This window comes from Dipodomys ordii, unplaced genomic scaffold, assembly GCF_000151885.1.
Source record: "Dipodomys ordii isolate 6190 unplaced genomic scaffold, Dord_2.0 Scaffold69, whole genome shotgun sequence".
Classification (NCBI taxonomy): domain Eukaryota; kingdom Metazoa; phylum Chordata; class Mammalia; order Rodentia; family Heteromyidae; genus Dipodomys; species Dipodomys ordii.
Window position 1 is genome coordinate 2,617,915 of NW_012267285.1, and position 12,624 is coordinate 2,630,538.

The 12,624-nt window shown below is 52.9% G+C and overlaps 1 protein-coding gene across 2 annotated transcripts in view; it reads left to right on the top strand.

The window, feature by feature from the left end:
• Nucleotides 1–3,571: 3,571 nt before the first annotated feature.
• Nucleotides 3,572–12,624, top strand: part of Ccdc77 (coiled-coil domain containing 77) — a 13,510-nt gene continuing 4,457 nt past the window's right edge. Inside the window, exons 1-8 of one of the 2 annotated variants that reach the window (XM_013023665.1) lie at nt 3,572–3,587; nt 4,303–4,356; nt 5,015–5,252; nt 6,496–6,638; nt 7,690–7,786; nt 9,255–9,327; nt 10,239–10,330; nt 11,361–11,509. In XM_013023665.1, coding sequence (XP_012879119.1) covers nt 4,319–4,356; nt 5,015–5,252; nt 6,496–6,638; nt 7,690–7,786; nt 9,255–9,327; nt 10,239–10,330; nt 11,361–11,509 — 830 coding nt within the window. In that variant the 5' untranslated portion in view covers nt 3,572–3,587; nt 4,303–4,318. Of the gene's footprint in view, nt 3,588–3,628; nt 3,708–4,302; nt 4,357–5,014; nt 5,253–6,495; nt 6,639–7,689; nt 7,787–9,254; nt 9,328–10,238; nt 10,331–11,360; nt 11,510–12,624 lie in introns of those variants that run through there. The other variant, XM_013023666.1, reaches the window with a different exon arrangement.

Genomic DNA, 12,624 nt, shown 5'->3' on the forward strand with positions numbered 1-12,624 from the left:
AAGCGTGCGGGGCGCGCGGCCTGGCCCGCGGCGTGGACGGCCTCGCCTCCCCGGGCCGCGTGTGCACCGGTCGCTTCTCCGAGACCTGCCGGGCTCGAACCGCGGCCCTCGGATCCGCCACCGAGTTGTCTGTCTGTCTGTCTGTCCTCCTCGGGATTCCACGGCTCCTGACCGTGGTTTTCTAGCCATCGGCCATGGTGTTCGCAGCACCCACTAGCGCACGCGTGTGTGTGTGTGTGTGTGTGTGTGTGTGTGTGTGTGTGTGCGCGCGTGCGCGCATGCGCGTGCTGGAGCTTGCGCTCAGGGCCTGACTCTGTCCCTGAGCCTTTTCCACTCCAGGCTGGCGCTCTACCACCTGAGCCACACCTCCCCTTCCGGGTTTTTGCTGATTTGATTGGGAGAGATCAGAAGCTCATCGACTTTTCCCCGCACCGGCTGGCACTGAACCGCCATCTTCAGACGTCAGCCCTCCTGAGTAGTTGGAATTACAGGCGTTGAGCCACCAGCATCCGGCTGGTCAGCGGGCCATGATTGAAAGCCTTAGCAGGCCCGTCCCGTGTCCGCCGCTTCCTCGGCTTCTACAGCGGTCGCTGTAGAACCCGCTGTAATAGGGAGTTGTTTACTAAATCTCTCCTAAAAGAATGGATCAGTTCACCTAGTGAGAGAAAACATAAACTGGTTCTCACCTAGAATCTCAGCTATTCAGTAAACAGCTGGAGGGTCATGATTCAAGGCTAGCCAGGGCGAAAAGGCTGTGACTCCATCTCAAGAGTAGAGTAGGTGCATTTATAATGCCAGCTACATGAGGAGCATCAATAAGCAGTTATTGTCTAGGCCATCCTGAGGGGGAAAAAATAAGAGACTATGGGAAAAAAAATCAAGCAAAGGGATTGGGACATAGGTCAAGTGGTAAAGTGCCTGCCTAGCAAGTGTGAGGTCCTGAGTGCAAACCCCAGTATTGAAAGTTAAAGGGAGGGCTGGGAAGTTGGCTCAGTGGTAGAGCACCTGCCTTGCATGCATGAGGCCCTGGGTTCGATTCCTCAGCACCACATAATCAGAAAAAAGCCAGAAGTAGTGCTGTGGCTCAAGTGGTAGGGCACTAGCCTTGAGCTGAAGAGCTGAGGAACAGCGCCCAGGCCCAGAGTTCAGCCTCCACAACTGGGAAAAAAAAAAAAAGATCCTTAGCTTGACACCAGGCTAGATGACACAGGGATTCTCTGTCTCAGAAAAAATAAAAATAAAACGCGGAAGGAAATAAAGATTCTTTTTTTTGGCAGGGGGAGGGGGGAGGTCGGGTCATAGGACCTGAACTCTGGGCCTGGGCGCTGTCCCTCAGCTCTTCAGCTCAAGGCTAGCACTCTACCACTTGAGCCACAGCACCACTTCTGGCTTTTTCTGTTTATGTGATGCTGAGAAATCGAACCCAGGGCCTCCTGCACACAAGGCAAGTGCTCTACCACTGAGCCATCTTCCCAGCCCTGAAATAAAGATTCTTAATGGCTGGAGAGAGAAGAGTTGGGAAACCATGGCAGCTTTCATTTAGATATCCTCAAGACCTACGCCACAAATAGTTCCTGCTTTTAGCTGGCCCTGTAGCTGGCTTTCTGGAGAGATGACCATAATTGGGGTTGAATTCATTTATATGATTTATGCCAGTGTCTTGCATGCTTGGAAAAAGAAGGCAGGGACCTGTAGGATAAACAAGTACACCAATATACTATGTATAAATACATGTCCAGTATATAACCCCCAGGAGGAAAAAGGGACTACCCTGACCCTATCCAAGTTGTTGGCTTAGAACCTGCATCTGAGACAGGTTACACACACACACACACCCCCAAGTACCCCCTCCATGGTTGTGCATCGAGTTCCGCAGCGATCGCCTAACAGCAGAGGGGCGGAGCTTAAACCTGAGGTGCTGACAGAAAGGCCGTGTGCAGAAGAAAACTACAGTTCCCGGCAGCCTCGGCGCGGCCAGACGCCTGGCGAAGTGGGCGGTGCTTCCGCGCGAACGGCTTTCCTATTGGCGCAGGGTCCAAACGGCCGCGTAAGCTCGCGAGCGATTGGGCGGGTTCGTGGCGCCGCGAAGCTTCCTGATTTTGAGTTGTGCTTTTTCGGTTGGGGCTCTGCGTCGCGGAGTGAGTGGAGGGTTTGGGGGTGTCGGGGACGGGGTTCGGGAGGAGGAACCCGGCGGGTGGGTGGGAAGTCACCGAGTAAAGGGCCCGGAGGCGGGAAACGTAACCCCGAATCCGGGGTCCTCAGGCCGGCGGGAGGCCGGAATCTGCCAGGGGAGAGGTGTCGGGATTGGGGGGTACGGGGCGGGGCGGGGGTGCTTGTAGCCCTCGACGGGCCAGAATGAAATGAAAAGGGAGCTCAGGATCCGACACCCCGGAGCTGGGCCCCGGCATCCCCTCGCCCCACACTGTGGGCCTCAGTTTCCTCATTGGCACCCTAAGGAATAATGAAAATACTAAGCAGAGTTGTGTGGGGTGGAGAGCAAAAGGCCAGGAGCGTGTGTCCCCAGCACAAGCAAAGAGAGAAAAAAGGTTTAAACCCTTCTGGGGTGTGTGTGTGTGTCATTGTGTCAGACCTGGGGTTTGAACTCAGGGCCTAGGCTCTATCCCTGAGCCTTTTTGCTCAAGGTTGGCACTCCATCTCCCGAACCACAGCTCCACTTCCGACTTTGCGCTGGCTCATGAGCGATATTGAGTCGTGGCCTTTCCCCTGCCTGGGCTGGATTCAAATGGCTATCCTCAGATCTCGGCCTCTTTGAGTAGTTTAGGATGACAGGCGTGAGCCACCAGCTCCAGACCAAATAAACCTGTTAGTTTTTGTCAGAGGCAAGGGCATTGATCCTTTGGGAGATGGACAGTAGATGAGTGATGACTTAGAGCTGGGGGTGAGGGTTGAGGCACAGGAAGGAGACATAGCTAGAGGGTGTAGGAGTCTCCAAGGGACAGAATGTTCAAATTCACTGTGATGACATGGCACACACCTATGACTAGATACAAACCCTTTCAGTGGTAGAGTACCAGCCTGTCCTGCACCAGGGACTCACCGAGTTCAAACTCCAGGACCACCAGAATTAAAGCCTAAGAGCCATTGAATTGACTGGGAGTGGTGACTCAGTGGTAGAGTACTTGCCTCGCATGCATGAGGCCCTGGGTTCGATTCCTCAACAGCATATAAACAAAAAGCTGGAAGTGACATTGTGGCTCAAGTGGTAGAGCGCTAGCCTTGCGCTGAAGAGCTGAGGGACAGTGCCCAGGCCCAGAGTTCAAGCCCCATGACTGAGGAAAAAAAAGAGTCATTGAATTATACACTTTGAAAGAGTAGATTTTATGCTATATATGAAGTGTGTCACCAAAAAGGGCTCTGTGGGTGTTTGAACCCAGGCTTATCTCCAGCTTGGGATCCTCCTGCCTCTGCCTCATGACAGGATTACAGACTTGCATCACTCTTGCTGGCTCCCAGGAAGCAGAGACATCCTTTATCATCCTACCGTATCGACTCAATAGCCTTTTTTGTTTGTTTGTTTTTGTAGGTGGTTTTTTGGCCAGGAGCAAATCAACCCGATTTGGAAGGAGGTGAGTATGAAGGAGTGTTCATTACATAGTGTGACCATCTCAGAAAAGGAAGAAAAAAAAAACACTCCAAGTTCATAAAATATTAGGAGCTGAAGCTGCTTTAAAGAATACTACATTTAGGTATATCACATTTTCTTCCAGAGTATTTTTGCTCCATTCAGGGGGCAGATATGATTATTGGAGCTGAGCACCAATAGTTCATACTTGTAATCCTAGCTACTCAGGAGGCTGGGGCTGAGATCTGTGGAATGAGGTTTAAAGCTAGTCTGGAAAGTCTGTGAGACTGATCTCCAATTAATCACCAAAAAAGCCAGAAATGAACAGGGCACCGGTAGCTCACGCCTGTAATCCTAGCTACTCAAGAGGCTGAGATCTGAGGATCACGGTTCAAAGCCAAGCTGGGCAGGAAAGTCCGTGAGACTCTTATCTCCAATAAGCCACTAGAAAACTGGAACTGGCACTGTGGTTCAAGCGGTAGAGTGTTTGCCTTGAGCTGAAGAGTGCAGGGACAGCGCCCAGACTGAGTTCAAGCCCCATGACTGACAAGAAAAAAAGCCAGAAGTGCAGCTGTGGCTCAAGTGGTAGAGTGCTAGCCTTGAGCCAAAAAGCCCAGGCCCTGAGTTCAAGCCCTAGGACCAACACACACACATGAAATATATATATGTACTATTGTGTTTTCCTTATCCCTCATTGTGTATTTTCATGTATTTGTTAGGTGTGAATAAGACAACATGAACTTTACCCCAACACCTACCCCGATCTGCAAAAAGTAAGACATGTGCTTGTTTTTAAGTTGTTTAAGACTTCTTCAACCTTAGTCCAAGGCTAGAAAATGGGAGCTAGAAAGGGCCCTATTCAATCTTGATTTGAACTATAATAGATCTCATTTCTCTAGTCTTATTCAGAATTTAGATCAAACACAAAAACAAGGGACTAGAAGGGTGGCTCAGTGGTAGAGCGCTTGCCTCACATACATGAGGCCCTGAGTTCGGTTCCTCAGCACCACATAAGCCAAAAAAGCGGGCAGTGGCGCTGTGGCTCTAGTGGTAGAGCGCAGCCTTGAGCTGAGGAGCTTAGGGGAATGCCAGGGCTCATTGCGCGTTGGGACCAGCCAGCGTTTGAACGTGACACCGGCTGGCCTCATGCTCCTCACCGCACACAGCCACGGCTGGGTGGGTCCCACTGCCGTATCACCGGACTATGTTTTCTGGTTAGTAGGTCATCTTCCTTCATTTATATTCTAGTTTTTCAAGTGATCTTTTCAGTCTCTCACATGCATTGCATCCAGTCTTAAACCACTGTGCTAGAAGACAGTTCATAAGTGAGTTTGAATACATACGAGCACTTGAAGCTACTCTCCTCCCCACTTACCTGTGCAATTATAGCATGTCAGAACTGTGACAACCCCGCTTCCCCATTGCCCGCAGAATATCCATCTCCGCCCATCGCGACGTTGCGTCCGGCAGCAGGACCCCCCCCAGATGGAGGGCGATGACAGACTCCGTGGAGTCAACCCCCTTGCCTTCAACCAAAGAGCGTCTGGCCGTCCTCTGCCCTTCTCAGGAGCTCCTGGAGTATTACCAAAAGAAGATGGCCGAGTGTGAGGTGGAAAACAAGGACCTACTCAAGAAATTGGAGCTCTACAAGGAAGCCTGTGAAGGCCAGGTAAGAGACGAGGCCCCGGCGCTGCGGCTCCCGCCTCCCAAGCAGCAGAGAGACACTGCGCCTTCTCCCCGCGGCCAGCGGCTTACCTCTGATCCTCCCCTGACAGCTAACTACTGGGCAACACCATTGCCTCCACAGCTTCTTGTCTGATGCATTGTTGGGTTTTAACTCAGGCCCCTCGCACTGGCCAGGCGGGTGCTCTGCCCTGGAGTCACAGCCTCCAGCCCTTCTTGGGCATCTCTGACTGGTGACCTGCATAGTCACTTAGGGGAGGGGAGATCTCCCTGTGAGTGGCTCCTCTGTCCCCTGCCCTCTGGGTCGCGTAGCATCACCAGGAGCATCAGCAGACATTGACTGCTCTGTCTGGGGCAGGCTGGGGAGGGCTAGAGGTAGAGGTGTGGATGCCAGGCTCCCCAGAGTGAGAACCCTTCCAGAAAGGCCCGTCACATTCTAGAGAAAGTGGATGTTACATGTTCAGCCATACTCGAATCACTATGTAACTGTGGCCGGGGTCCCTTTCCCGCTCCTTCCCTCATGTCTGCCGCATGAAGCCCGCCTTAGCCCTTCTGCCAGCCCAGATTGGGCTTCCTAGACCCACAGGATGGATGAGCTCACATGCCGGTCCTCACAGCCACCTACAGCCTCATCTCCGTCGGTCTGTCTCTGGGGATAGCACTTCAAGCATGCTAAGCATGTGCTCTACAACTGAGCCACACCCCTAGCTCATCCTTCAGATCCAGGGCTGGAGGTATGGCTCATGTGGGAAAGCACCTGTTTCATAAGCCCAAGGCCCCGAGTTCAGACCCCTAGTGCCATGAAAAAAAATTCAAAAATTATAGAGAGTAGGCAAGCACTGGTGGCTCACGCCTGTCATCCTAAGCACTCAGGAGGCTGAGATCTGAGGACTGCAGTTCGAAGCCAGCTCAGGCAAGAAGGTCTGTGAGACTCTTTATCTCCAAGGAACCACCAGCAAATCTGGAAATGGAACTGTGGCTCAGGTGGTAGAGTTCCAGCCTTGAGTGAAAGAGCTAAAGAAAAAGGCCCAGGCCCTGAGTTCAAGTCCTAGTATCTATGTGCGTTCACACACATGTGCATGCACGCATACACACAATTAAAAAATAAAAACCTAGTACTGTTGAATTCTGTCCTAGCGAACCCAGCTCTTGAGAATATTTACACACTAATGGGCTCCCCCATGCTCCTTTGAAACCCTCCTTCCACTCCGCTTACTGGTGTCTTGCAGCATAAGCTTGACTGGGGTTTGCAGCAGAGGGAGGAGGAGATTGCTGAGCTGCAGAAGGCGCTGAGCGACATGCAGATCTGCCTCTTCCAGGAGCGGGAACACGTTCTACGCCTCTACTCGGAAAACGACCGGCTGAGAATCAGGTATAACACAGAAGGAGGCAAGTGTCAGAGGAAAGAGGCTGAATTACATTGGAAATGGTGGGCTCGTCCCCAGCCGTTTTCTTGCGTTCTGACCCCCCCTCCCGGGAAACAGACTCTGCAGGACAGTTGTTCCCCGGCAGGCTTTCAGGAAAAGCACAGAACACATTCGAGAATTACGACCGCCATTCATTGGTAATGGAGGCGGAAGTGCCTCTGAGAGGTGGAGCCTTTTCCCTCCCCACACTGCCCAGTAGTGGGGCCTGAGGCTGCTGTCCTGGGCAGACTTAGCAGCGGAAGCCCCTGAGCCAAGCGCCGTCCTCAGGAAGGGCTCTGCCCGTTGGCGGTGGATGTGGCGACCCTCGGAGCCATGCACGCACAGCTCTGCCTTGGGGGCGGGAGGGTGGAGCGTAAAGCCGTTCAGCCATTGTGAGTGTTGGATGGCATTACGCACATCCGGCTGTGTGCAGCCATCGCCACTGTCTGACGGCAGCATCTTCTCCTGGGTTCGCCTTCCGTGGCAAGGCCCCACGGCCCCTTCTCCCAGCCCCGGGCATCCGCCAGTCAGCACTCTGCTTCTCCGCGTTTGACTGTGACGCCTTGTTAGCCGAACCCTGCAGTCCTTTGAGTCTTAGCCTCGCGTCAGCATGTGGCAAATACCTTTTTTTCTTTTTCATTTATTAATTTTTTTTGCCAGTCCTGGGGCTTGAACTCAGGGCCTGGGTGCTGTCCCTGAGCTTTTTTGCTCATGGCTAGCACTCTACCACTTGAACCACAGCTCCACTTCCAGCTTTTGGTGGTTCATTGGAGATAAGAATCTCACTTTCCTGCCCAGGCTGGCTTCAAACTCCAATCCTCAGATCTTAGCCTCCAGAGAAGCTTAGGATGATAGGCATGAGCCACTAGCCCCAGCCTAATTTACCCCTAGTAGTGTCCGGTCTTCATTTGAGGTTACTGCGGTTTCAAAATTAGTCAGAAGGGAAATCCTGTCAAAGGACGAGGGTCGCTGGGTGTGTGGCACATGACGTGTGCTTGCCTCCCGTGAGAACGGCAGGGAGCTGGAAGACAAGAAGAAGATCCAGAGCCTCCTGGCCCTCGTGGGAACGGACAGCCAGGAAGTGACGTATTTCTACAAGGAGCCTCCCCACAAGGCGAGTACCGCGGGCGTGCAGGGCAGGTGCGCGCGCAGTCAGCCTGAGACAGCACCCAGAGGCGCCAGCCGTCCCAGCCCCTGTGTATGAGCAGTTTTCAGAGCGTTTTCCTTTAAACCCTTGGAATAGCGCGGGGACCCCCATCCCACCACATAGAACTAGAAAACCCACAGCCTCAGGTGGAGAGCTCACCTAGCTTATGTGAGCTCATCCCCAGCACCACAGAAGAAGAAGAAAACGGAACCAAAGCCCCGAGGGGCGGGTGGCAGGTGCTTAAAGACAAGAGGCAGACTCTGCCGAGAACACAGCTCAGGTCTCGAGTCCGCATTTAAAATCTCGTTTATGTAGACTACACATGTATACGCACACAGGAATCCATTACATGAAAGCGTCCACTAACTCTAAACCCCAGGCAGACCGTGATTAATAGTTTTGTTCTACTCAGAAATATCTGTATGTATGTATCTGTTGTGTGTGTGTGTGTGTGTGTGTATGTGTGTAGAAAGTGTGCAACCCAGGCTGGCCTTGAAGCCCAGGGCTTCCTGACGCTGCCTCCCACAGGCTCAGGTGTGAGGTGCGTGCCGCCACGCCCAGGCAGCCTTTCACAACCATAAACAGTTTCTCAGGAGTTTGGTTGTGTTTTTTGTTATTGTTGTTGTTGTTGTCGGTCATGGGGCCTGAACTCAGGGCCTGGGCGCTGTCCCTCAGCTCTTCAGCTCAAGGCGAGCGCTCTTCTACTTGAGCCACAGCACCACTTCCGGCTTTTTCTGCTTATGTGGTGCTGAGGAATCGAATCCAGGGCCTCATGCATGCAAGGCAAGCGCTCTACCACTGAGCCACCTGCCCAGCCCTGTTTTTATATTTTTGAACACAGCTACATCAGTACCTGCTTGTTTTCTGTTCTTTTCCATAAGGACTTTGTTAAAGAGTCCTTTCCAGACCCATTTGAGAGAAACATTATTTATTTTAATGTATTTATGCATTCAATGTATTTATAGCTTATATATATCAATAATATGTTAAACGCATAGTAAGCATATATAATACGTATTAAACACATACTATGCATATATAAATACATATTTATTGTATTTATTTTCATATGCGTGTGCCCATCCTGGGGCTTGAATTCAGGTCCTGGGCACTGTCCCTCAAGGCAAACACTCAGCTCCACTTCTGCTTTTTGAGTTTATTGGAGATAAGTCTCAGGGACTTTCTGCCTAAGCTGGCTTCAAACCTCAATCCTCAGATCTCAGCCTCCTGAGTAGCTAGGGTGACGATGCGACTCCTCAGTCCACTATTCATTTGTCTCCTCAGCACTAGTCTTTAATCCAAAACTCTGTTTCTCCGCCCACGTGGCCTGCGGCACACCCGGCTCCTGATGCGAGTGTGGCCAGCAGGCCCTGCTGGGCCAAGCACACCCAGGCTTCCAACTTTGACGACCCTCCACCCTCCTTTGCTGCTTCAGATCAGCATTCCCCAGACGACCCTCCAGCCTGTGGGTGCGCAGGAGCCGGAGCGACCTTCCGAGTGCAAAGCAGGTAACCACGCGCCCTTGCCCCAGCCACCCAGACTCTGTCTACCATGCAGCAAAACCTCCGGCGCTCCCAGCATCCAGGGCCACGTGTGATTCAGTTCTGTGTAGCGCAGGTGTTCTTTGCTTTTTGTCTTTGTTGTTTTCATGCAGCTTTCCCTATTGATGCGTGATTATATCCACCCGTCCATGGGAGCGGTGTGGCATTTCAGCATTGGCTAGGTGTGTCAGGAGCGTGGCATCATCACAGTGAACACAGCTGTTACCTCACACAAGCACCTTTGTCTCTTCCATTTCCCTCTCCTCCATTTCACTTAGGTTTATTTTATTTCACCTAATTACTTTGTTTCACTTCAGAGGTGCATCTTGGGTGCTATACACCCAAGCTGTCTACTAGCAGTTCTCAAATATACATTTATTTATTGTTAATTCTGTGTGTGTGTGCGTGCATGCATGCATGCATGTGGGCCTGAGCGTTGTCCCTGAGCTCCTTTGCTCAAGGCTATACCACTTGAGCCACAGCATCACCTCAGAGGGTTTGGTGCTTCCTCCATTTTCCTTCTCGTAGTTGCTCCCCTCAAGTTACATAGTTTAACTTTTGCATAATTGGCATTGAACATCGTCACTGCATCTACTTGGCCTCCCTCCCCCCGTTCTTGGTGTCCATTCCACAGCTCCGTTCTTCATGAAGACTATAGATCCAACTTGCTTCATCTTTTCAAGGTCACCGTGGTGTCCGGGGAAAGTCCCACCGAGGTCCCTCGCTTGAGAGATGCAGCGATTCGGTTAGGGCCATTATGTACGATTGCTGCTGTATGTTTTCCTTTTCTCCTCTGCATACACACCCAGTGCTGGTCCTTGAATGGCGGCGAGAAAAGCTGAGGAAAGTTCTTGATGCCGTGTTGTATTGTATTGCAGATCCTAAAACAAGCAGGAAAAGAGCCACGCTGAGAGAAAAGGAAGCCAGTGCCGAGCACCACCAGCAGGATGTGGAGACGCTGGCCCTCCAGGTGACCTGCGTGACGTGTCGCCCGCCCCTGGCCCCGGCAGGTGGCACACGAGTCAGGAGACCGAGGCCACTGGCTTCTAAGCTCTTCATGTGATAAAACCCTGAATTCTCGACGTGAACATTCTAGAACCTCTCAACCTGCAGCCCACATGCTAAGCCCTACCCCACAAAACCATCCTAAAGTGAGAGTTTGCCTGGTGGCCTTGGAGACAGGCAGGGTTGCAGAGGGAGCGGGTCTGGGCTGACAATCACCGTGCGGGAGCTCACGAGTCGCGAGGTCCAGGAAAGCAGCAAATCACGTCTTGTCCGCCTGTCCTCGGTGGAGTGCTGGGACCAGGATTTCACCTGTGGGCAGGGAGGTCTGCTGGTTTAAACGACAGGTTCTACCTTTGGCCAATATCTCTAGAGTCATGACAGCAAACTCAGAAGGAAATTCTATTGCATTAATTTACAGGGCCTGGAGTTTGAACTCAGGGCCTTGAGCCCTGCCCCCAGCTTACGTTCATTTTCCTTTTTTTTTTTTTTAGTGCCAGTCCTGGGGCTTGAACTCAGGGCCTAGGCACTGTCCCTGAACTTCTTTTTGCTCAGGGCTGGCGCTCTACCACTTGAGCCACAGCACCATTTCCGGCTTTTTCTGTGTGTGTGGTACTGACGAATTGAACCCAGGGCTTCATGCGTGCTAGGCAAGCGCTCTACCACTGAGCCACCTTCCCAGGCTGCTTGCTCTGCTTTTTGAAACCCAGAAACTAAGAAGAGCCATTCCGTTTCTGTGCAGTTAGGGCATCTTCAAAGGGCATCAGTCCTAAGGGGCAAAAGGAGGCCAGGCCAGGCCAGAGTGCGAGGTGAGGGAGAGGAGAGTCTGTCATCTTGTCTGCGTGACACAGATTTGGAGCTGAATGTGCAGAGTCAACCCCATTCCTAAGACCGTAGAAGCGTTAGAGCTCTAACAGCTCTCCTGTGGCTGGGTTTTCCTTCTGGCCTAGAGCTGACATGGACAAAGCGTGATCAGCGCCCCCTGTCGGCCTGTGTAGGTAGAAGCACTGCAGGCCCAGCTGGAGGAGCAGGCCAAGCTTTCCCAGGAACAGGTGCACGGGCTCATGGAGGACAGGAGGATTCACCTGGAGGAGATCCAGGTTCAGCAGCAAAGAAACCAGCTCAGGATCAAGGAGCTTACGAGGAGGTGAGTGACTCAGGCTCTCAGCTTCCCCTCAAGGCTGGTGCTCTACCACTTGAGCCGTGCCTGCAGTTCCTTGCTGGTTATTTTGTAAAAGGAGTCGAGTGAGCTTTTCTGCCCAGGCTGGCCTTGAATTACAGTCCTCCATATCTCAGCCTCCTGAGTAGCTAGGGTTCTAGGGCTGAGCCATTAACACCCAGCTGTGTGGGTGGCGTTTGAGGGAGGGTCTTGCTGGGCTTTCTCGCTGGGGCCTGGGGCCTGCCTGTTTGTGTTTCTCCCATGTCACCAGAGTGACGAGAATGTGCCGCCATGGCAGCCAGTGGTTGAGGTCATTTCCCCAGCTTCTCTGCCCAGGCTGGCCTTGAACCATGACCTCCCTGCGTCTGCGTCCCGTTCTTCCAGTGTTCGTGCAAGCTGTTTCTTTAGGTTGTTCCTCCTGCTTCTCTGGGGTTGTGTAGCCTTCCCAGTGCTGCGAGGTCTCCTCCACGGATGTCAGACAGCCACCATCCCCCGGGCCAAAGCGCTGACATCTCGGCATCAATTATTAGGGACCCCATTATCTGACTCTGCATTCTCTCTTGGCCCGTATTCACTGTGTGCTTCAGCCAGGCTCAGAGCAGCAGCTGGGGTGGGCGGGCGCAGGCTGGTCCACCTCCTCCACGTCCCACCATGAAGTCCCGCCCCCACCTGACAAAATGCGTCTGTCCCCGGGGGCCTCTGTCCTGTCCCCTGCCTGAGCACAAGAGCCACACACAACGCTCCCTGCAGCATAGCACCCAGCCTAAGCTGGCTGAGGAGAGAGCCCGGGGCCTTGTCCTGCGAGGCCCCACTGACCCTCAGAGTAGAAGCCCAGCCGTGGTTTCCCAGCCCATCCATCACCACCCCGTGGTGCATGAGCTCTGCATCTGACCCCCGTGGGGCATGAGCTCTGCATCTGACCCCCGTGGGGCATGAGCTCTGCATCTGACCCCCGTGGGGCATGAGCTCTGCATCTGACCCCCGTGGTGCATGAGCTCTGCGTCTGACCCCCGTGGTGCATGAGCTCTGCGTCTGACCCCCGTGGGGCATGAGCTCTGCATCTGACCCCCGTGGGGCATGAGCTCTGCGTCTGACCCCCGTGG